This window comes from Sturnira hondurensis, unplaced genomic scaffold, assembly GCF_014824575.4.
Source record: "Sturnira hondurensis isolate 20B ecotype Veracruz unplaced genomic scaffold, ASM1482457v3 Scaffold0000256, whole genome shotgun sequence".
In the NCBI taxonomy this organism is placed as follows: Eukaryota; Metazoa; Chordata; class Mammalia; order Chiroptera; family Phyllostomidae; genus Sturnira; species Sturnira hondurensis.
The window spans coordinates 2,784,974-2,808,281 of NW_028072887.1; the positions used below are offsets into that span (position 1 = coordinate 2,784,974).

At 42.7% G+C, this 23,308-nt stretch overlaps 1 protein-coding gene across 1 annotated transcript in view; it reads right to left on the reverse strand.

Moving 5' to 3' along the window:
• The window catches only part of LCT (lactase), a 53,327-nt gene extending 39,016 nt beyond the window's left edge, over positions 1-14,311 (reverse strand). Inside the window, exons 1-3 of the mRNA XM_037028033.1 lie at positions 13,497-14,311; positions 3,709-3,788; positions 1,055-1,138 (exon numbers count right to left, since the gene is read on the reverse strand). Of these exons, the coding sequence (XP_036883928.1) occupies positions 1,055-1,138; positions 3,709-3,788; positions 13,497-14,139 (807 nt within the window). The 5' untranslated portion in view covers positions 14,140-14,311. The remainder of the gene's footprint in view (positions 1-1,054; positions 1,139-3,708; positions 3,789-13,496) is intronic.
• Between the last annotated feature and the right edge of the window lie 8,997 nt (positions 14,312-23,308).

Consider the following 23,308-nt stretch of genomic DNA (forward strand, 5'->3'; position numbering starts at 1 on the left):
AAAAGCAACAACATCTGCATGGGCCAGCCGGAAAGTCACAGATATGGGGATGGGATCAATGCTGATTTGTCCATTTTGAGCCACCTGCTTCAGGAAAAATGGAGGTTCTACAAAGCTGCAGCAATGAGGGCTTGGCATTAATAAGCTTGGCCTTTAAATGAAGAGTTCCCCCTGCAATCCATCTCTCTTGGTGATGGAGGTGGTGGGATCAAAGCCAGGAGGCACGGGGTTGAAAGCAGAGGCAAGTGGCTTTGTCCCAGAACCTGCCTGCAGAGGCCAGAATAAGGTCTGGGTGAATTCCAGGGGCATCCGGAGACAGACCTGTGAGAGGGCAGCTCTTTGGGGGTAAGTATAGGAATATTGCCAGGATGCAGGAGGTCCAGAGAGAAACTGCTGGCTATGTAATCAGTTATACCCTGTCAGGAGATGGGGCAACAGTGGGGACTCCAGAGAATTAAGTAAGGAGGTTGTACGGTAGTGCCCAAGCATAGGAGAGGGGGCCAACTGTTGGGTAGGGGACATCTAACACACTTTCTCAGAAAGGAGTCAGAATCGTTAGACTTGATAAAACCAACACTAGGTACAGGAAGAAGGGGCCTGAGGTTGTAGGAAATTTCCGACAGCTGGTATCTAATTTAATGGTCCTGGGTGTAAAAGGTCTCTTTTAAAAAATTGTGGTAAAATGCACATACTGTAAAATTTACCATCTTAACCATTTTTAAGTGTACAGTTCATTGTTATGCAACCATGATCAAAATCCATAAAATGTCCTTTTTAATTTAGAATTTTAATTCTCAATAGATTTCTATATAAGAGAGCAGGAGGTGCATGTAAATATTTACCTGAACAAATCAACCCTCATTATCCTTCCCGGGAAGACTGCCTCCTGACATTCTCTAGCAGTGCTTTTGGCAGAAATCTCCCCAGATACCACTCTGCAGGCCTGCAGACTGTGGGGGCAGTTCAGTTTACACATCAGCCGAGTGTTAAATGCCTAATACATTCTCAGGACCCTTTGCCACTCCTCATCAATGTGGGAAATGGCTCAGCTTACCGGCAACTCACGCAGCTTCTGCAGCACACTTGCATTGCTTCGGCAGTCATAGGACAAATCGAGAGAAAGGAAATCGACTGCGTCCTAGAAACAAAGGAACAGGGTCATCAGAGCACAGTAATTTCAAGATGAACTGCTCAGAAGTGTCCTTTTTTGTTTCTCCCTGATTACTGAACTGAATGCTCCTAAGTAGGGTTTTTCAAAAGACAAGCAGACAGAGAAGCTGGGGACGGAGTGAGAGAGAGAGAGAGAGAGAGAGAGAGAGAGAGAGAGTGTGTGTGTGTGTGAGAGATGAAGTGCTGCATATTGTTGGAGATGTATCATTTATGTACTTGGCAAAGTGCTTGGCACACAGTAAGTGCTCAGTTGCATGTGAGTAAAGGGATCAAGGAATAAATGGAGTACTGGATGCCAAGCGTGGTGGATTCCCACCAAGCAGGTAAGCACTAATGGGGGAGTCAGAGGCCAAGGCAGCCCTGGGCAGCACTCTCCTCAAAGTGGTCCTTCCACTTTGTCAGAACAGAGGTGGTGGAGCCCTCTGCCACCTGTGGGCCCCTCAGTGGTCTCTGCAGAGCCTACTGGGGTACTTAGTTTTGTTTTCATTGTAGGCTATAGTAGCCATTGGCTACTTTTAGGTCACAGCTTAAAATCCACCCCATTTGGCCCGAGCCTGGACCATACTATTATCCAAAAACGTAGTTCTCATGGCTCTGGTCTTCGACATCCCCACCCATGTTCTAGCGAAGGGCATATCCCTCCACCCTGTGGCTGGCCTACATATACTGTAAAAACTTCAGATTCACCAAATCTAAATGTGTAACCATAGAACTGTGACTCCTTCCACGCCCTTCTGGGCAAGCCACTTCAGGTCCTAACTAGATCGTTGCTGGTCTTCTCCTGCTCAGAGGTCATCTGTTCCTTCACAACAAAGACTGTGGATAATGGCATCTGGTGCCAATCGTGTTCTGCGGACCTCAGACAACTGACTCACCACTGGAGCCGTACGGCTTTCCCAGCCAAGTTGCCATCAGTGTTTACTAAATGTTCCACACACTCACTCCACTTTGGCGAGGTTCTGGAAGGTTTTGGAAATTTCTACTCTAACCTTCCGCTACCCGCCCTTTCAGCCCTTGCTTTTGTCAAGTCCATACCACACAGTCATCGAGTTTCTATTCTTAAAAGCCACTGTGCTGGGTACAGTGGGTGGGGATTCAGGTTTAAAGATCAGTAAGATCCATAGATGCTGACAACTTAATAGAGAGTGTTAGTAAATGCTCCAGTTACACGAAGAAAAGGCCATCACTTCTGAAGAGATTCAGAAGTGCCACGAGGAAATTCCACCTCAGGGGTCCTGAGACCTTGTGGGGATTAGGCTGGGAACAGGGGACACCTATGAGGGCCAAGGGCTGTCCTTCCGCATTAGTCCTTGGCCTCTGTATGCATCACTAGCCCTCCAGAAAATTCTGATAAACGTCAAAATCTGGGAACCTCTGGTCTAAACAAATGACTAAGGGTTTCACGTGGGGAGAGACCCCAGCGGGTTGAGCAAGAGAGCACTACTGAGCGAGGCCTATTGGTGAAGAGCTCGTTCACATCACATATTAATAATTGGTATGACCTCGTTGGAAGAGACGTTGGAGGAAGGCTAGGAAGGAAGAAGGGAATGCAGGAGAGCAGGAAGAATGCAGAGCACACACTGAGAAAATAAGAGGTGAGGTCAGACAGCGAGCAGAACTTGCACAGTTCGGGGGAGCGTGACTTCCCAACAGGGAACCGGCACAACCGTGCTTTGGAAGAATAATGCGGCAGCAGCACTACGTGGCGTGGACTAGGGCCGAGGGACCAGCTCACAGACTCTTGCTCCACAGCACCTCTCTGATCAGCACTTTGGTCTCCGAAGTTCCTAATTGATAGCCATTACTGCTCCTCGTAAACTAATTTAGATGGCATTCTGGCTGCACAATCAGCTTTGGAGCAGGTGGTTTACAGTTTATCATGTCTGGATTTTAAAATCTGAGCTGTAAATCTGAATACCAGACGCTGACGTGGCGGCCCCCTTCACGTCCCAGACAGCGGTGTGTGTCACGGGGCAGCACTGTCTGCGCCGGCAGGTCAGTGCCCCACAGGTCAGCGCCCTGCAGGCCAGTGTCCAGGACGGCGGCAGCAGTCTGCTCTCCTCCCAGACGCTTTCCGCATTGCTCAGCAGCCAGCGTTGCGGGGCCAAGGCTGTTTCATTCTCAGGGCTTCTAATTTTTCCTATGAAGATCATAGTGTGAAAGTTCCATTTGGAGGAGGTATACACCAGGATGAGCACTCTACAGAGCACATAATATACAAAAACAAACAAAGCTTTCGCCCTAGTACCTGTTTTGCTATAAACTGGCCTCTCTTTTAATAAGCCATTTTGGACTCTTTTAATATAAAATCAGAACAAGCAGAGGCACTTGGCTTTTTTTGTGTAGGCAGGAGCTGAGATTGGTTTTAAAGTAATTACCAATGTAGAGAAAGTATAACATTCAGAAATTTATAGAAGTGTCAAGCCAACAGACAAAATAAAAGCCAACAGATAAACACATCTCTTGGTTTTTAAAATGAAAATCGCAACTTTTCTCAGATACTACAGACAAAAAAAAAATTTCAGGAACTTTCCTCACCTTGGCAAGTGAGGATGTGGATGGTTCAAGCAGGAGCTCCCAAACGGCTGTGGCTGGTAGGACGACGGAGAACTTTCCACCTGAAAGCAACCAGAGGAGGGGGGTGCAGTGAGCGAGGCAGGCCGCTTGCAGACTCATTTCCTATCAAACTTTCTCTTCCATGTTCACTGACTTAGAAAGAACTTCTGAAGAAATCACTCACATGACTTAAGCCTAGCCAACAGGGTTTAGAAAACAAGGTGGCTTACAGAACAGCCCTTCAGAGAGTGTTTCACATAAACCAGGACTCTGAAGTCCTGGTAAAAATATCCTTGTAAAAGTTGTTTAAAAGAGTAAAAGCAGTGAAAGGCAGGGTGCGCTCAGGGAGCTGCTCTTTCTTGTCCTCACTCACTGTACAAGCATCAGTTCAGCCCCTACTATGCACTGTGGGGGCAACAGGGAACATGCGCAGTGCAGCTTGTACCCGCTTGCTTTGACATTCGCTCGCCTACCAGTGGTGCTCAAGTCTGTGTGCGTCACAGACACCTGCCTGCTTCTCAGGAGACTGGGGTGGGCCCAGGAACGGGTGCATTTTAACGGGCTGCCCAGGTGCTTCCTGGGTGCTTCCCGCACAGAGGTCCTCAGACCACAATCAGAGAAACGAAGCTGTGGGTTTGGGACCCTCACTTGTTTGCGCTACTTCCCCTTTGACATATCCACATCTTTATCTTTCACTGGGGGGTAGGCTGCTTGAGGAACAAAATTTAAACATTTCTTTATTCCTCCCAAATATCAAGCTTACGACTGGGTGTGGGGTAGGTGCTCTGACCTATAACTAGAAAACACTGAACAAAAATCGAACAGAACCACCGTTAGGCACTTAAACTATAAGACAGAATTTCATCCAAATTCTGTACAGGGGAAAGATTTCCAGCCAATGAAACCACCACTACCAACACCTGCCAACTCCAAAGTGCTCACTCTGATAAGCAAATGGAACTTTGAAGTCCTCAGAGCAGGGAATGTCACCCAGACACTATGAGCCCTCGCTCATTCTGATAAGATAATGCCATTTCCAGTAATTTGATGAGTGGGCCGATGGCTGCACCTCACCTTCCACCCACTTACTTCCCTGCTTTGGTCCACTGTCATGTCAGCACACAGAGACCGTATGTTCTCAGCTTGTGCTTAACATTTTTAAATGTACAATTTAGTACCCTCTCTAGAGCAATGAAATGAAACAAGGGTACAGTTCATCCTTAAGCACGAGTAACCCACGAATCATTTCTATTTGACTTTGAAAGCTGTTTTTAGAATTCAGACTAAACAAATGAGCTTAAATTTCCAGAAATTCTCGTATTATACAAAGTGATCAAACTTCCCCAATATCATTCCCAACGGGTTCTCAGTTTAAACATAAACTATACTTCTTAAAATAATGTAAAATGCAGATTAACCGAAACAGATTCTCAATGTACACCTGCGGCTCATGTTTTCTACGGGACTGAAAGGGGGTTATATTCTGGTTTAAGATAACTTATCTTGTAATTTTTTGCCGAGTGTGGTTAGAGATAGGTATTCATGTCTATAGGACTCAAAATCAGTATTTTTTGTGGGTTGAGAATTAACCCTTCTAAGCCTGGGTAGAAAATCACTGCACGACACTGTGTGGATTCCTGTCCCTCGGAGTTGTTGCTAGACCTCACTAGAGGATCAACTCATCTGTTTCCACCCCAAAGGGAAGTTATTTCTCCAAAAATCATTTCAGTCGTCTGTACAAACAGCCCCTTTCCATCTGCTCCTTTCCCTTTTGGCCCAAATGCGTGGATAAAAGGAACCTGGTCAATACTGAACTGCCAATAACAATGCTTCACACCACTACGGCCAGGCCCGGATGGGGAGAGCAGCACCGCGCGGAGCTATGCGGGCAGGCAGCTCGGCAAAAGGAGGAGGACGCTGCGGGCTTCCGCTCCTCCCACGGCGGAGGGGGTGGGGGTGGGGGTGGGGGTGGGGGTGGGGGGCCGTGCCCCTCCCCCTCCGACTCTGCCGCTGCCTGTCTTTTGTGTTCTCCTCAGTGTTGGCACCCTGAACACGTCAATAGGAGGTTTACAAGACTTAGTAAAAGATTAGAAAATAACTTTTCAAAAATTGCTGTAAAATATTACCATAAAAATGTACCCTTAAAGAATTTAAATGTGCAGTTCAGTGGCATTAAGCGCAAAAACACTGTTCTGCAACCGCCACCACCACCCTCTCCAAAGCGACCCGCACCCCCCCAGACTGGAGCTCTGTGTCCGCGGAGCAGCAGCTCCCCCTTCCCCTCCCAGCTTCTGGGAACCACTGTTCCGCTTCCGTCTCTGCATCGGTCAGTCTAGGTCTTTCATGGAGGTGGACTCATGTAATATTTTTGTTTTGTGGCTGGCTTATTTCACCTAGTATGATTTCTTCAGAATTCATCCATGTTGTAGCACATGCCACATTTTATTTCTTTTTAAAGTTGGATAATATCCCATAGTTTGTATATTCCAGATTCAGTGTACCCATGCATTCATTTACTGGCATTCATTTGGGTTCTTCGTACCTTTGGTTATGGTGAACGCTGCTGCTATGAAAACGGGTATACCCATACCTGCTCAAGTCCCTGCTTTCAAGTTTTTGCATATATACCCGCAAGCGCTAGATCGTATGGTAATTCTGTATTTAATTTCTTGAGGAACTGCCATGCTGTTCTCTATGGTAGCTACCCAGTTTACACTCCTTCCAACAATTCACAAGCATTACAGTGTCCCTGTACCCTCAGCAACGCTTGTGGTTTTCGTTTTCTTTTTTAACAGGAGCCACCTAATGCATGTGAAGTCGTATCTTGTGGGTTTGATTTGTGTGTCCTAATGACTGTTGATAGAGCATCTTCTTGTGTGCTTATTGGCCACTGTCATAACTTCTTTGGAAAAAATATTAATTCATGATCTTTGCCCATGTTTTAATACAGTTGATTGTCTTGTGGTTGTTGAGTTAGAAGTCTTAAATATATTCTGGATATTAATTTCTCAGCAAGTATATGATTTGCAAATACTTTCTCCCATTCTATGGGTTGCTCTTTCTCTCTGCTGATGGTGTCCTTGGATACACAAAGCTTTTACATTTTGATGAAGTATAATTTATCTATTTTATTTTCTGTTGCTTGCACTTTCAGTGTCATTGCTAAAATATCAGCACGGAGTCTAACATTATAAAGTTTTTGTCCCAGTGTTTCCTTCTAAGAGTTTTATAGTTTTATTTCTTATGTGTCAGTCTTTGATACATTTGAGTTACATTCTTTCTTTTGCACATGGGTGTTCAGTTTTTCCAGCACCATTTGCTGAAAAAACTGCCTTTTCCCCTATTAAATGGCCTTGGCACTCTTGCTGGAAATTATTTGACCATATAGCTGAGGGTTGATTTGTGGGTTCTCTAGTCTATATGCTCATTTATGCCAGTACCAGGCTATTTTGATAACTGTAATGTCAGTCTATCCTTGAGGGAAACATCAGACAAATCCCAATAGAGACAGTCACAAGAGGCGACATATTAAATAAATTTTTCTATTCATGTAAAATGTCCAGAACAGGGAAATTTAGACAGACAGTGAATTCGTGGTTGCTTAGGGCCAGGATGGGGAAGGGAAATGTGGGGGTAAAAAAGTGAGAGCTAAAGGTCACAAGATTTCTTTCTGAGGTGACAAAAGTGTTCTAAAGTTGACCATGGTGCTGGTTGCACGTATCTCTGAATATACCAAACACATACTAAAATACACTAAAAACTTCAAAGGGGTGAATTTCATGGTACATGAATTATATCTTGAGAAATCTATTTTTAAAAACAGGCATCCAATAAAATACCTGGCCAGGACTCCTTGAAAATGTCAATCAGGTTATTATAAACAAGAAAATTCAGTCCCAGCCTGTGTTGCTCAGTTGGTTAGAGCTTCATCCCATGAAGCAGAAGGTCACAAGTTCGATTCCCAGTAGGGGCACATACTAGAGGCAACAGATCAATGTTTCTCTCTCTCCCTCCCTTCCCCTCTCAATCATCATGTCCAGGATAAAAAGAAAACAACAAGAAAAGTCTGAGAAATTGTCACAGCTCAGAGGAACCTAAAGCAACATGACAACTAAATGTAATAAGATCCTGGCATTGGAAAAGGACATTAAGAAAAAAATACTAAGGAAATATAAATAAAATATAGACATTAGTTAATAATAATGAATCAATATAGGTCCATTAATTGTAAGCAATACACCATACTAGTGTAAGATGTTAGTATTAGGAAAAACTAGGCTCAAAGAGAGGGGCATATAGGAACTCTGTACTATCTGGTCAAATTTTCTGTAAATCTAAAACTCTTCTAAAAAATAAAGTCTATTAATTTGTTAACATGTTAATTAAAAAGGAAAAATCCTACAAACCAAGGATGGCTTTCAAATTTGCAGATTATCTCTGATTTTTTAATGACAGCCCCTCAGTTATTAAGAAATGTCATAGGCCCTGGCTGGTATAGCTCAGTGGATTGAGCACAGGCCTGTGAACCAGAGGATCATGGTTTGACTCCCAGTCAGGGCACATGCCTGGGTTGCAGGCTGGTTCCCTGCAGGGGGACGCACAAAAGGCAACCATACATTCATGTTTCTCTCCCTCTCTCCTTACCCTCTAAAGATAAATATATAAATAAAATCTTAAAAAAATATATTAAAAAAAAAGAAATGTCATAGAAGTGACAGAAAATGGCTCTCCAAAGAACGGGCATGGAAAAGAGGCACAATCACCTGAGAACTTTGAGATTGACCAAGGAGGGGAAAGGGATTAAAACATTTGGAAACTAGATATTCTAAAGACTGAAGAAATACATTTAAGTAATTGTAAGTACCATGGAAATATATTTAAATATCAACCAAAGAAAAAGTTTGATAAGTTTCTGTTAACAGTAAGAACTTTTGTTCATCAAAGTCTCCACAGAAAGAGTGAAAGCACAAGAACTAGAAAATTATCATTACATATAATCTATCAGATTAGATTTAAGAATATATAAAGAATTCTGACAAGTCAATAAGAATCACACAACTCAATACATAAATGAATAAGAAACAAAATAGGAATTTTATAGAGGAGGGAACAAATATGGCTGATAAACAAGAATTCTTCTACATTGTTCATGGACTTGTTCGTTGGGGGTTGTCAGTTACAACCCCAACGGAGAACAATTTACATTCTCCCTCAAAGCTAAAAGCACTTGTATTCTCCACAGAATAGAAACTCCTGCACATGTGCAGAAAGAAATATTTACAAGAATATTCATAGCAGTTATATTCATAGTAACATAACTTAAAAACTATTTAAATGTCCATAAGCAGGCAATAAATTAATAAAATGTGGCTTAGCCATACAACGGAATGCTTGTATAGCAGTGAAGAAGAATGTGCTATAGCTATATTCAACTGCATGGATAAGCTTGGAAACATAATTTTGTTTTTTAAAAAAGGAAGCCCTAGAGGACTACAAAAATTATAATACTCTTTTATGGTGCCTCAAAACCAAACCAAAATTAAATACTATATTGTTTAAGCACATATAAGCACTTGGGATAAAAATACGATTTTTAAAAAGTAATGGAATCATAATGAAATATCATCAAAATGGCTAAAATAGGGAACATGTGCGTCCCAGTGCTGGCGAGGACGCTGGTGGGGCTGCTGAGACCATTGTGCCCAGCTGGCGGAAGCAGGGCTGCAAAATGGAGCAACGGCTTTGGAAAATTGACCTCTTCCGAAAAAGTTAGGTACATCTATGACCCACTTCCACCCTTACCTATTTATCTGAGAAATGAAAATATAGTTGCACACAGAAAATTACACAAGAATGAATACTCCTAGCAATCTGACTCATAATAGATTAAAACCGGAAATACCTCAAATGCCCCTTAACGATGATCTATCCATAGTAGAATACTACTTAGGTGCAAAAGTAGCAAATAACTCATGCAGCAACAGGGTGAATAAATATCCCAGACTTTATGCTGAATGAAAGAAGACAGCAGGCACCAAAACTGTGTGATTCAAAATCAGGTCAGCGTTTGCTCTCTGGGGGTGGGGTGGGTTAAGGATTGATTAGGAATCTACACAATTAATCAGAAAGGGTATTTTCCGAGGTGTTGGTTAATGTCTTATCTTGATAAGGTATGGGTTACATGATGTGTTTGCCAAAATTATTTAATTGTTAAATCAAGATCTATGCGTTTTACTATATGTAAATCATATCCTGATAAAAAACATCTTAGGAAAAATTCAGAACCACATTTCCTAATGTATTTCCTAGTGAGTAGTAGCTGGGAATTCACTTCTTTTTTAAAAAATTTTTATTTATTTATATTCAGAGGGGAAGGGAAGGAGAGAGGAAGAGAAACATCAATGTATGGCTGCCTCTGGTGTGTCACCTGCTGGGAACTGGCCTGCAACCCAGGCATGTGCCCTGACTGGGAATTGAACCACAATCCTCTGGTTAGCAGGCCCATGCTCAATCCACTGAGCTATGCCAGCCAAGGCAGAATTTACTTCTTAACACACTTTTCAAAATTTTATTTATTTTTAGAGAGAGAGGAAGGAAAGGAGAAAGAGATGGAGAGAAACACAATCCATTGCCCTGATCAGAAATCAAACTGGTGCCCTTTAGGTTTGCGTGATGAAGCCCAGCCCACTGAGTCACATCAGTCTGAGATTTTAACATATTTTTTAAAAACACTGTCAATGTGCTTTATCTGCTAGAATTCCACCTGTTCTGTAACTAAAAGATTTTTTATTTAAAAAAAATAAATGTTTTTATGTTTGGCCTGTACCTTTAAGTCACTGTGGACACCAAGTGGGAGGAAAAGCCATCAGATAGTGAAAGGTAAGCAGAACATTTAGCATAGTGGTGCCCTGTGTGGGGAGGGGAAAAGCAAAGGAGAGGAGGGAGGAATATACAAGTAGATGTAAGTTGTAGTATGGTTTGCTTTGTTTTGTTTTATAAACCCGCAAACCTCCCATTTATAATTTTTACGTTTTTAAAATTAATATATATTGTATAAAGTTAAGATATATAACATAAAATTCACATCACCTGAAACTAATATAAAATAATATTTAATGTCAACTTTAATTAAAAAGTTACCCCTCTCAAGTATACAATTCAGTGATTTTTAATAGATTCACAAAACTGCAACTACCTCTGTTGTTCCAAGACAATTTAGCCACCGAAAGGGAAAGTCTGGACCCAGAGGCAGTCACTTCTCATGTTCCTTTAGCCCTAGATATTGATAATCTACTTTTGTGTGTCCATAGGTCTACCTATTCCAGACACTTACTATAAAGAAATTCATGTACTATGAGGTCTTCTGTGACTGGTGCTTTCATTTGGCATAATGTTTTCAAGGCTCATCATGCTGTAGCCGTAGCAATACTTCACTCCTTTCAAGGCTGCATCATAATATTCCCTTGCATGTGTGCACCTCACACTGTGTACCCATCCAGTGATGGACATTAGGGTCATTTCCACTTTTGGTTATTATAAATAACACTGCTATAAACGTTTGTAATGACTTTTAGTCTGGACATTTGTTTGCATTACCCTTGTATATATTCCGGGAGAGGACATGTTGAGTCACATGGTCACTCTACCATTTAACTTGAGGAAATGCCAGACTGTTTTCTGAACTGGCTATACCATTATTCATTTCCACCAGCAGTGCATGAGTCTTTCAGTGTCTCCACATTATCTCCAATGCTTGTTACTGTCTGTCTACTTTTATTATAGCCATCGCAGTTGAAGTGGTATTATGTTGTATTTTAATTGTTGGATTGAATGGTCACTCTATGTGTATTTGCTACAGTATTTTGCTTTGAACCGAAATAAGTTACATACTTTTTGTTAATATTACAAATAGATTTTAAAAAGAACAATAGGGTTATAATTAGACTAAAAATGAGGAGAGAATGAGAGAGAGGAAAAGAGAGAAAGAGAGAGGGAGAACACTACTTTCTCAAATAATAAAAAGATTGAAAAAAGAATTTATTTTGTTTCCTGCATTATAGTGGGGCACATAATCTAGAGATAGTAATGAAACAGAAAATAAAGGATGGGAAATATGAGCACAAGAAGAAAAGAAGGAAATATAGTATAAAAAAGAAACAGTATTTAAAAAAGAAGAAAGAAATGATCTTTAGTAACCTGATACAAATTAAAAATAAAATATGCAAACATTTTAATAAACATGCATATTTAGTTTTAAATTTAACTAATTATATGGAATCTGACTCAAAATAAGACAGATGTTCCTTTACTGGAGATAATCCAAGTCCATCTCGCCTTCTTCTGTCCTAAGTTCATTTTGCGCAGAGCTTCTTCCGCAGAATTACAGCCAACAAAGCTTTCTTTGCTCCCCCACCCCAAGGTACTCTTTCCGAAGAATCCATTCTCGGTCAGGCGTGTCTTCACCTGCCACCCTCCATTGCCTGTTTACTACGCTGGCAGCTGGCTCTTCCTTGTTCCCACTGTGGGGGCTTCACACTCTCCAGGGACCTGGAATCCTCTTCTCCAGATCTCAAGGCTGGATCCCACCCTCACTGCTCACCAGGTGGCCTGATCACTGCCTTCCTCACACTCCCACCTGAAAGAGCCCTCTGGACGCACACGCCTCTGATCTTTCACATGGAAAAATAGGTTTAACCTGACTATAATCAAATACATGCAGATCAAGAATATGAGGAGGTAATAGTTTTTAGCTGTCCAATTACCAATGATAAAACAGGCTAACTGGGGTCAGAAGAACAATTTTATAACTGTTAATATAAACTATTACAACTTTTTTGGAAAATAATTTAGCAACATGCTTTAAAGTTTTAAAGAATGCACTGTCTTGATCCAGTAATTTCAATTCTAAGAATCTATCAGGAAGAACTTGTCAGAAGTTAGGCAAGCATTTGTAAATGCCCATGTTTATAATTTGTAATAATAAAAATTACAAATTATATGTTTAACATATGCTTAATATATATTAAACATATATTAAAATGAGAGCAATATTTTAAACGTTATGATCCATTCATATTATGGGAACCTATAAGCCCATGGAAAATCATGCTTTCAAAGAGTTTTTAGTAACATGAGAATAAACTCATAAAGTAGAATATAAAAGCATACATATATTATATACTACATGTATATCATAAAAACAAGAAAACGGGTTCTCTAAATTAGGGCACCTCAGATTCACCTAGAGAATTTATTAAAATCACGAATGTCCTGGTCCTGCCCGGATCTGCTTGAATCAGAACCTCAAGTTAGCTGTGAGGCAAGGGTTTGGACAATTGAAACGATGCTCTTTTCACCACCTATCAATCAGGATGTCCTGATATTACCTCTGCATTTGTCTCCCCTGCTGGAACGCAAGCTTCAACTAGAAGGTGTAGGTTGCTTTTCATAGCGAAAGGGGAAGGGAGGCTGGGGCAGGTGGGCCCGGCCTCAGAAGCGTCCGAGCGGCCGGGCTGCAGACGGCAGGGCAGAGGGACGATGCCCGGTGACAGCTCGGGGCAAAAGATCCCCTTCATGGGGAGCGCTGGGCGCTGCGCAGTATAACCCTCCCCGTCTCCCTTGAGTCGTCTTCACTGCAACACTGATTTCTCTACTGAAGGGTCAGGGCTGGCCGTTGTCGAGGGGGGAGAAGAACCGGGTCCTGCTTCAGGGAGGGCGGGGCAGGAGGGCGACGAGGCTGCGCTGTGGCGGCCACCGTCACCGGTACTCACCCGGGGAGGCGTATTTCCCGCGGTAAATCTCGTAAGCTTTCCTGTGGGCGTCTACGAGGGTCTGCAGACGCGAAGATCCTGACTTCTGCTGGGGGAGCTCCGCGATCACCGCCTCCAAGTCACTAAACGTGAACCAGATTCCCACCAAGTCCCCGAAGGCGGCGAAAGCGAACGCGGCGTAGTCTGCGAAGAGCGCGGCCCAGGCGTCGGCGTCGCCGACGCGGGCGCGGACGGGGAGGGCGCCGCGGTGCAGCACCACCAGCGGCTGCAGGCGCGCGGCTCGCAGGGCCTCCAGGAGGCGCCGGTAGCACCGCACTGCCTCCTCGTCTGGGTTCTTGGGGCTCGCCGCCGGCAGAAGTTGTGCCCAAGACAGAAACACTTTATAGTGGGTGACCCTGCGGGCGTAGATGCTGCGGAAGTACTCGGGCAGCAGAGCCGGCAGCGGCTGGCGACACCCGCGCGAGTCCGGGTTCCCCGCCGCGGGGTCGGAGCCCTGGTCTCCCGGGGGGCCGCTCAGGTCGCGCAGCAAGTCACTGGTTAGAGGGCCAGCCGCGAGAATGACATTTCTGTCAAGCGTCCAGTCTACCCCCCAGCATGAAAAACTTAGAAAAACAGTAAAGACTAAATTCCAAATCAGCTCCATTTTCAAGGACCTGTTAGGAGGAATTGAGAATCCTCACTTTATAACTGCAGCTGAGGTTGTAAAATACTACGGGATTATTAGCCCTTAATATTTAACCGGGTTAGCAATGCTAACGAAATCAGGTCCTGGTTCATCCATGTAATATCAAAATATGTAAAGACCAGAAGAGATAGCAAAATCTCAAATGTCTCACACAGTTTAAGTGGAGGAACCTGGAAAATGTCCAAAGGGAAAAGTCTCCACATTTTTGTCTTACAAATTATTTAAAAATTTGTTCAAAGAACAGAACAAAAATGAGTCCCTTGCCAAATATTTTTTCCCTTTAGAAATATGTAGGTAAATGATTAACACATTTCGTAAGAGTCAAACAATATAGAAACCTGAAAAGTCTCCTTCCCTCACTGCCCTCCCTTCCCTAGTTCAGCACTCTCAGCACTGTGTCGTTCTGGTTTGCTCTCTCTGCGTAGCTGCGCGGCAACTCAGGAGCTGGGATGCCTGGGATTAAATCTCACCCAGAGAAAGTTACTGCGTTTCTCTATGCCTGTCGCTTCATTTGTAGAATGGAAGTAGAGAGGTGGTGAGAATTAAACAAGGTCGATCTTTAGCTTGTTTAGAACAAAGCAATTCAGTGATAGCCATTATTGCACGTGTGCAATACAAACATATGTAGGTGTATAATGCTTTACGTGTGGAATGTAATTTAACATACATGAAATTATGATTGCAGTATTGCTCCTCAGCTTTCTTTTTTTCACTTAATAGCTGTTGGAGCCTTGTCTACATCAGAATATATAGACCCACCTCTTTTTATTATTTTTTTATTATGCTATTCCAGTTGTCCTGATTTTTCTACCTTTATGCCCCCCGCCCCCAGGCATCCCCCAGGCACCTCTCACCGCTTCTGTTTAACAATGCACCACATTTATTCCACAGTGAAGAGGTACCATAATTTAACCTCTTGCATATTGAACACTTGTTCTATTTCCACTTTAATTAATTGCAAATAAATGTCTAAAACAACAGTTTGTTGCTTTTTGTGTTATATCCCACATCTGAGTGAAATCAAGCAGTTCTGGTCCTCTTCTTTCTGACTTACCTCACTTAGCATGGTTCTCTCGAGGGCCACCCATGTGGTCAAAAATGGCTATGTTTCATTTTTTGAATGACTGAGTAATATCCCATTGAATATATGTACTATATCTGCATTCAGTTGTCCATTGAAGGACACAAGTTCTTTCCATGTCTTGACTATTATGACTAATACTGCAATACATGCAGGAGTACAGCCCCAACCAGTGTGGCTCCGTTCGCCATCATCCAGCAAAGCAAAAGTTGCAGCTCGATTCCCAGTCAGGGCGCATGCCCGGGGTTGCAGGTTTAGTCCCTGGTCAAGAGGCAACTGATGGAAGTTTCTCTCTCGCACTGATATTTCTTTCTCCCTTCCTTCCCTTCTCTCTAAAAAATAAGTAAATAAAATCTTTAAAAAAATAAACACAGGAGTACATATATCTTTATGAGAAGGTGTTTTCAAAATTTTCAGGTTGCTACCTAGAAGAGGGATTGCTGCATCACATAGTAGTTCTATTCTTAATTTTCTGAGGAAACTCCGTACCATTTTTCATACTGACTGCTCCAATTTACATGCCCACCAGCAACATGCAAAGGTTTTCCTTCCCTTTTCTCCACATCCTCTCCAACCCTTGTTATTTCTTGTCTTACTGAGAATAGTCATTCTAATAGGTGTTAGGTGGTATTTCATTGTGGTTTTGATTTGCATTTCCATTATAACAGGTAGTGTTGAGCATCTTTTTGAACATCTGTTGGCCTTTTTATTGTTATTTTAGAGTGTTCTCTTTCTACCTATGAAAACTCAGGATGCCATGTGATGCTGGCAGCAGCCTCATACGCCTCATGGTTACTGGGCTTCTTGATGGCATCATTTTCCTTTGTGCTTCACTTAATGTCATGTCGTTTTATTTGTCACAGCCCTGAAGCATACAAAATGCACAGCTAATTAAAGATGCTGTATTGAGTGATTGACATTGAAATAAAACAAAAAGTGATTAAGGGACTGCAAAGGTTGGAAATCAGAGGTGGCTACTTGCCAGTCGGGCACGTCCCGCCCACCACAGCTACAGTCTTGAAGAGCAAAACCAAAGCAACACAACGTGTTAAAGGGTGCTCCTCACTGAGGAAAAGGGGGCTAATAAATACTTTAGAAAATATTAACAAATACTTTCTCCATCACAAATGGAGACATTTCTAATGACCTGAATTAAAGACAAGACACAGAAATGAATCCCTCTCAGTACCGTGATGATCATGGCCAAAGCAAAGAGTTTGTTTGCAATGTAGAAAGAAAAGGCTGAACCTAATAACCACGATGTTGAATCTACTGCTAGGTATCGGCAAATGATTTCAGATACCTTATTCATTACATAATGTGAATGTGAGCAGGAAGTTTGCAAGTTCTGATGTGAACACAGCTGAAGAATTTTTGGAAACACAAAACAAGCTGATTGTGGAGGAAAATTACTTGCCAGAGCAAATATTCAATATGGATGAAAGCTCCCTAATCCAGAAACAAATAAGACGCACTCCCTACAAATTCAGGAGGAAAGGGGGTGCGTCTCATAGCCCGAATGTAGCTTTACACTTGCATTGATGAAATATTATGTTACTTATGTTATTAAATATTTCACCACATTTTTTTGCGTCAAAAATTTTTTTCCTATTTTTTCTTTCTCTAAAACCTAGGTGCGTCTTATGGTCCAGAAAATATGGTACCTGAAAGGACTTGCATCCATGTAGAGGCCACCGCAATACCAGGTTTCCAAGCTTTTAGAGATGGGATAACAGTCTTGCTGGAGGGCAATGTGGCAGGCTGAAAAGTGAAACCCTTTGCCGTCTGGCACCGTGAGAACCCTGGGGCCTTTAAGCAAAGCAATAAGCACAACGGCCAGTGTAGTACATGAGCAAAAAGAAATCATGGATGATCAAAATCCTCTTCCAAGATGCCTTCCTAAATTGCTACACCAGAACAATGGAGAAGTAGTGTTTGGAGAATAACATATCTTTCAATGTTTTACTTATTGTTGACAATCCTCCTAGACATTTTATTTTTATTGGTGATCTGTACCCCAACGTCAAAGCAGTGTTTCTCCCTCCAAACACCACATTTTTTGATTCAATCAATGGGTCAAGGTGTTACAGAAGCTTTTAAGGACCACTGCCTGAGGTGACCTTTGCTTAGGCTAGTGCTTCAATGGAAGAAGACACCAAGAAAACATCTATGCAGTTCTGGAATGACTGCATTGATCGCTGCATTAAAAACATTACTTGGGCTTGGGTGATGTCACTGAAAAGTACATCTGGGAAAAGACACTCAAGAGTTTTGTTCATGACTTTAAAGGATTTGTCAAGATGAGGAGGCTGCAAAAATTAAGGCTGTGTCTGAGATGGCAAACAAGTCTAACCTGGGTGTAGATGAGAATGACACCGAGGAGCTCCTAGAGGAGGTTCCTGAGGAAATGACTAGTGAGTTGTTGGAACTGGAACAGTTCCATAGGTGTGCATAGCTGAAGAAGAGACAGGAGAAAAGGAAACTGCAGAAGAAAAAGAACCCCTCAGAAAATGCATAGTGAAATATTTAGCAGCTTTTTCAGACCTCAACAAGCTCATTAAAAAGTTTGAAAACCTGGATCCAACACTGNCTGAAAGGACTTGCATCCATGTAGAGGCCACCTCGATACCAGGTTTCCAAGCTTTTAAAGATGGGATAACAGTCTTGCTGGAGGGCAATGTGGCAGGCTGAAAAGTGAAACCCTTTGCCATCTGGCACCGTGAGAACCCCGGGGCCTTTAAGCAAAGCAATAAGCACAACGGCCAGTGTAGTACATGAGCAAAAAGAAATCATGGATGACCAAAATCCTCTTCCAAGATGCCTTCCTAAATTGCTACACCAGAACAATGGAGAAGTAGTGTTTGGAGAATAACATATCTTTCAATGTTTTACTTATTGTTGATAATCCTCCTAGACATTTTATTTTTATTAGTGATCTGTACCCCAACGTCAAAGCAGTGTTTCTCCCTCCAAACACCACATTTTTTGATTCAATCAATGGGTCAAGGTGTTACAGAAGCTTTTAAGGACCACTGCCTGAGGTGACCTTTGCTTAGGCTAGTGCTTCAATGGAAGAAGACACCAAGAAAACATCTATGCAGTTCTGGAATGACTGCATTGATCGCTGCATTAAAAACATTACTTGGGCTTGGGTGATGTCACTGAAAAGTACATCTGGGAAAAGACACTCAAGAGTTTTGTTCATGACTTTAAAGGATTTGTCAAGATGAGGAGGCTGCAAAAATTAAGGCTGTGTCTGAGATGGCAAACAAGTCTAACCTGGGTGTAGATGAGAATGACACCGAGGAGCTCCTAGAGGAGGTTCCTGAGGAAATGACTAGTGAGTTGTTGGAACTGGAACAGTTCCATAGGTGTGCATAGCTGAAGAAGAGACAGGAGAAAAGGAAACTGCAGAAGAAAAAGAACCCCTCAGAAAATGCATAGTGAAATATTTAGCAGCTTTTTCAGACCTCAACAAGCTCATTAAAAAGTTTGAAAACCTGGATCCAACACTGAAAGTTTTCATCACTAGAGAGAAATGTTGATGATACATTATCTACTTACAAGCAAATCTATGATTAAAAAAAGAGAGAGAGAGACAGCTCTGGTTGGTATAGCTCAGTGGATTGAATGCCAGCCTGTGAACCAAAGGGTTGCTGGTTCGATTCCCAGTCAGGGCACATGCCTGGGTTGTGGGCCAGGTCCCAGTAGTGGGTGTGTGAGAGGCAACCACACATCAATGTTTCTCTCTCTCTTTCTCCTTCCCTTCCCTTCTCTTTAAAAATAAGCAAATAAATAATCTTTTTTAAAAAAGAGATGGACCAAGAAAGTCACCATGATATATTTGTGAAAAGAGCGACACCTTCCCAAGAGGATCCTCAGACAGGTCGTTCAGAAGGTGTTCCAGAGGAAGAATTTGTTTTCGTGGGAGTGGACGGCTCCATGCCTGTTTTTGCCCCTGGAGACCTTCCAGTGGGACAAGATGTGGAGGTAAAGACAGTGATATAGATGATCTGATGATCCTGCCCCTGCACAGGCCTAGGCTAATATGTGTTTGCATCTTAGTTTTTAACAAAAATTTTAAAAAATTAAGTAGAAAAAGCTTATAGAATAAGAATATAAAAAAGAGACTACCAGCCAAGATGGATGCATAGGTAGACACACAGTGCCTCCTTGCACAGCCAAAATAAGGACAACAACAATTTAGAAACAAAAACCAACCAGTAATAACAGGAAACTAAACTGTATGAAAGTCCGACGACCAAGGAGTTAAAACAGATACATTCATCCAGACCTGTAGGCGGGGCAGAGTTGGGCAGCTAAGCGGAGAGGGGTCATGGCAAAGTGGTGGCTGGCAGACCCCCGGTGCACAAGGCAGCAGCTGGCAGACCCAGTGAAGCGGCAGATTGTGGAGGGGCACAGGGTGCAAGGTGGTTGGTGGACTGGGCAGTCCCACATTCACGTGCAGATAAACTGGGTGAAACTGGGGAGTGAGACAGACCATATAACCCAGGTTTCTAGCACAAGGAAATAAAGCCTCCAAACAATGATTGAAAACACCTGTGGGAATTGAGGTGCCAGAAGAAACTCCCAGCCTCATGGGAGAGTTCATTGGAGAGACCCATAGGGCTCTAGAATGTACAAAAGCCCACCCACATGGGAATCAGCACCAGAAGGGCCCAGTTTGCTTGGGGGAAGGGGTGGAAAAGACTGAAATCTGGCAGAGAGCAGAGCAAGCACCACTGTTCCCTCTTGGACCCCTTCCCCACACACAGCGTCACAACCCAGCGATGTGGGTTGCCCCACCCTTGGTGAACACCTAAGGCTCCACCCCTCACTATGTAACAGGTGCATCGAGACAAAAAAATAGCCCAAATGGAAGAACAGATCAAAGCTCCAGAAAAAATACAACTAAGTGATAAAGAGATAGCCAACCTATCAGATTCACAGTTCAAAATACTGGTCATCAGGATGCTCACAGAACTAGTTGATTTTGGTCACAAATTACATGGAAAAATGAAGGCCATGCTAAGTGAAATAAAGAAAAGTGCACAGGGAACAAATAGTGATGGGAAGGAAAGTGGGACTCAAATCAATGGAGTGGACCAGAAGGAAGAAAGAAATATTTAATCAGAAAAGAATGAAGAGTCAAAAATTCAAAAAAATGAGGAGAGGCTTAGGAACCTCCAGGACATCTTTAAACATTCCAACATCTGAATTATAGGGGTACCAGAAGGGGAAGAGGAACAGCCGCGAGTGGAAAACTGATTTGAACAAATAATAAAGGAGAACTTCCTCAGTCTGGCAAAGGAAATAGACTTCCAGGAAGTCCAGGAAGCTCAGAGAGTCCCAAAGAAGTTGGACCTAAGGAGGAACACACCAAGGCACATCATAATTACATTAGCCAAGATTAAAATGAAGGAGAGAATCCTAGAAGCAGCAAGAGATAAGAAGACACTCACCTACAAAGGAGTTCCCATCAGACTGTAAGCTGATTTCTCAAAAGAGACCTTACAGGCAAGAAGGGGCTGGAAAGAAATATTCCAAGTCACAAAAATGCAAGGACCTACATCCAAGATTGCTGTACCCAGCAAAACTTTCATTTAGAATGGAAGGACAGATAAAGTGCTGCTCAGATAAGGTCAAGTTCAAGGAGTTCATCATCATCGAGCCCTTATTATATGAAATGTTAGAGGCACTTATCTAAGAAAAAGAAGATAAAAAACATGTACAGTAAAATTACATCAAACCCATAATTATTAACAACCATACCTAAAATAAAAACAAAAACAAACTAAGTGAACAACAGAACAGGAACAGAACCACAGAAATGGAGATCACATGGAGGGTTATGAACAGGGGAGTGGGAGGAGGAGAAGCGGGGGGAAAGGTACAGAAAATAAGTAGAACAGATGGTAGGTAGAAAATAGACAAGGGGAGGGTAAGAATAGTATGGGAAATGCAGAAGCTAAGAAAATTTAAGTATGACACATGGACATGAACTAAAGGGGGAGAATGTGGTTGGGAGAGGGTGTGCAGGGTGGAGGGGAGTGAAGAGGGGAAATGGGACAGCTGTAATAGCATAATCAGTAAAGTGTATTTCAAAAACAGTATAAAAAAGAAAACATTATTGTACAGCTGTACAATGTGTTTGTGTTTTAAGGTATTCTTATAAAAGTTGAAAAGCTTGTTTTTTTAAATTTTAATTGTTGTTCAAACATAGTTTTCTGCCTTTTACCCCCATTCCAGCCCATCCCCCTAGTACTCCTCAAAAGTTTTTAAAAATTAAGTTTGTAAAAGTAAAAGTTACAGTAAGACAAGGTTAACTTATTATTGGAAAAACGTTTGAAAATAAATTTAGTGCAGCCCAAAGGTACAGAGTTTGTAAAGTCCACAGTAGTGTGCAGTAGGGTCCGAGGCCTTCGCAGTCACTCAGCGCTCACTCACTGACTTCGCACACCTTCCAGTCCTGCAGCCTCCATTTATGGTGAACACCCTGTACAGGTATGCCATTTTTTGGTCTTATATAGTGTATTTTTACCATATCTTTTCTATGTTTAGATACGAAATACTTACCATAGTATTACAATTGCTTACCATATTCAGTACAGTACCATGCTTTACAGGTTTGTAGCCTAGCAGCAATAGGCTAGACCACATAGCCTAGGTGTGTAGTAGGCTAGACCATCTGGTTTGTGTGATGTTTGCGTTACAACAAAATTGTCTAATGATGGGGACTTCCGCCAAGATGGAGGCATAGGTGGAAACACTGTGCCTTCTCCCACAGCCAAGTGTGAATACAACAAAGGTTTGGAGAACAAAGACACACCCAAAGACCAGAAAATTGAATTATATGGAAGTCCGACAACGACGAACCATTCAACGGGATGGTAAGAGGGGTGGAGCCAGCAGCGGAGCAGGAGCAGGGTGGGGCAGGACAGATCCCCCCGACCTAGGCGAGCAGGCAGCCCAGAACCAGTCGGGGTGTGGGGCAGACTGACTACGGTCACACATTCGCTCACAGTGAGACAGACCACACAGGCCCCATGGGGCGAACCCAGTGGTGGAGGGCTGACGGCGGTGGCACACTCGAGTGCAGTGGGACGAAACACGTGGGACCGGTGATGGTGGCGGCTGCGGTGCTGGTGGGGGCCGTGGCGGCAGGCGGCAGACGGGACGCCATTGTTCCTCTTTGACCCTGCCCCCACATACGTCACAACCCAGCGACTGAGTTGCCCGGCCCTGGTGAAAACCTTAGGGCTCCAATCCTGCTACAGAACAGGCACGAACAGCCTAAAAGATGGCGCAAGAAGAACTCAAAGTCCCAGAACCAATAGCTCTAAGCGACCAACAGATTGCCAGCCTCTCAGAAGCACAGTTCAAAACATTGTTTATCAGGATGCTCACAGAACTGGTTGATTATAGTCACAAATTAGAGGAACATATGAAGGCTAAACTAATTGAAATGAAGGGAGATGTTCAGGAAACCAATAGTGATGGAAAGGAAACTGGGACTCAAATCAATGGAATGGACCAGAAGGAAGAACAAAACATCCAACCAGAAAGGAATGAAGAAATGAGAAGTCAAAAAAATGAGGAGAGGCTTAGGAACCTCCAGGACATCTTGAAATGTTCCAACATCCGGACTATAGGGGTACCAGAAGGGGGAAAGAAACAGCCACAAGTGGAAAATGTATCTGAACAAATAATAAAGGAGAACTTCCCCAGTCTGGCAAAGGAAATTGACTCCCAGGAAATCCAGGAAGCTCAGAGAGTGCCAAAGAAGTTGGACCCAAGAAGGAACACACCAAGGCACATCAGAATTACATTAGCCAAGACCAAAATGAAGGAGAGAATCCTAGAAGCAGCAAGGGATAAGGGGACAGTCACCTACAAAGGAGTACCCATCAGACTGTCAGCGGATTTCTCAAAAGAGACCTTACAGGCAAGAAGGGGCTGGAAAGAAGTATTCCAAGTCATGAAATCCAAAGACCTACAGCCAAGATTGCTTTATCCAGCAAAACTTTCATTTAGAATGGAAGGACA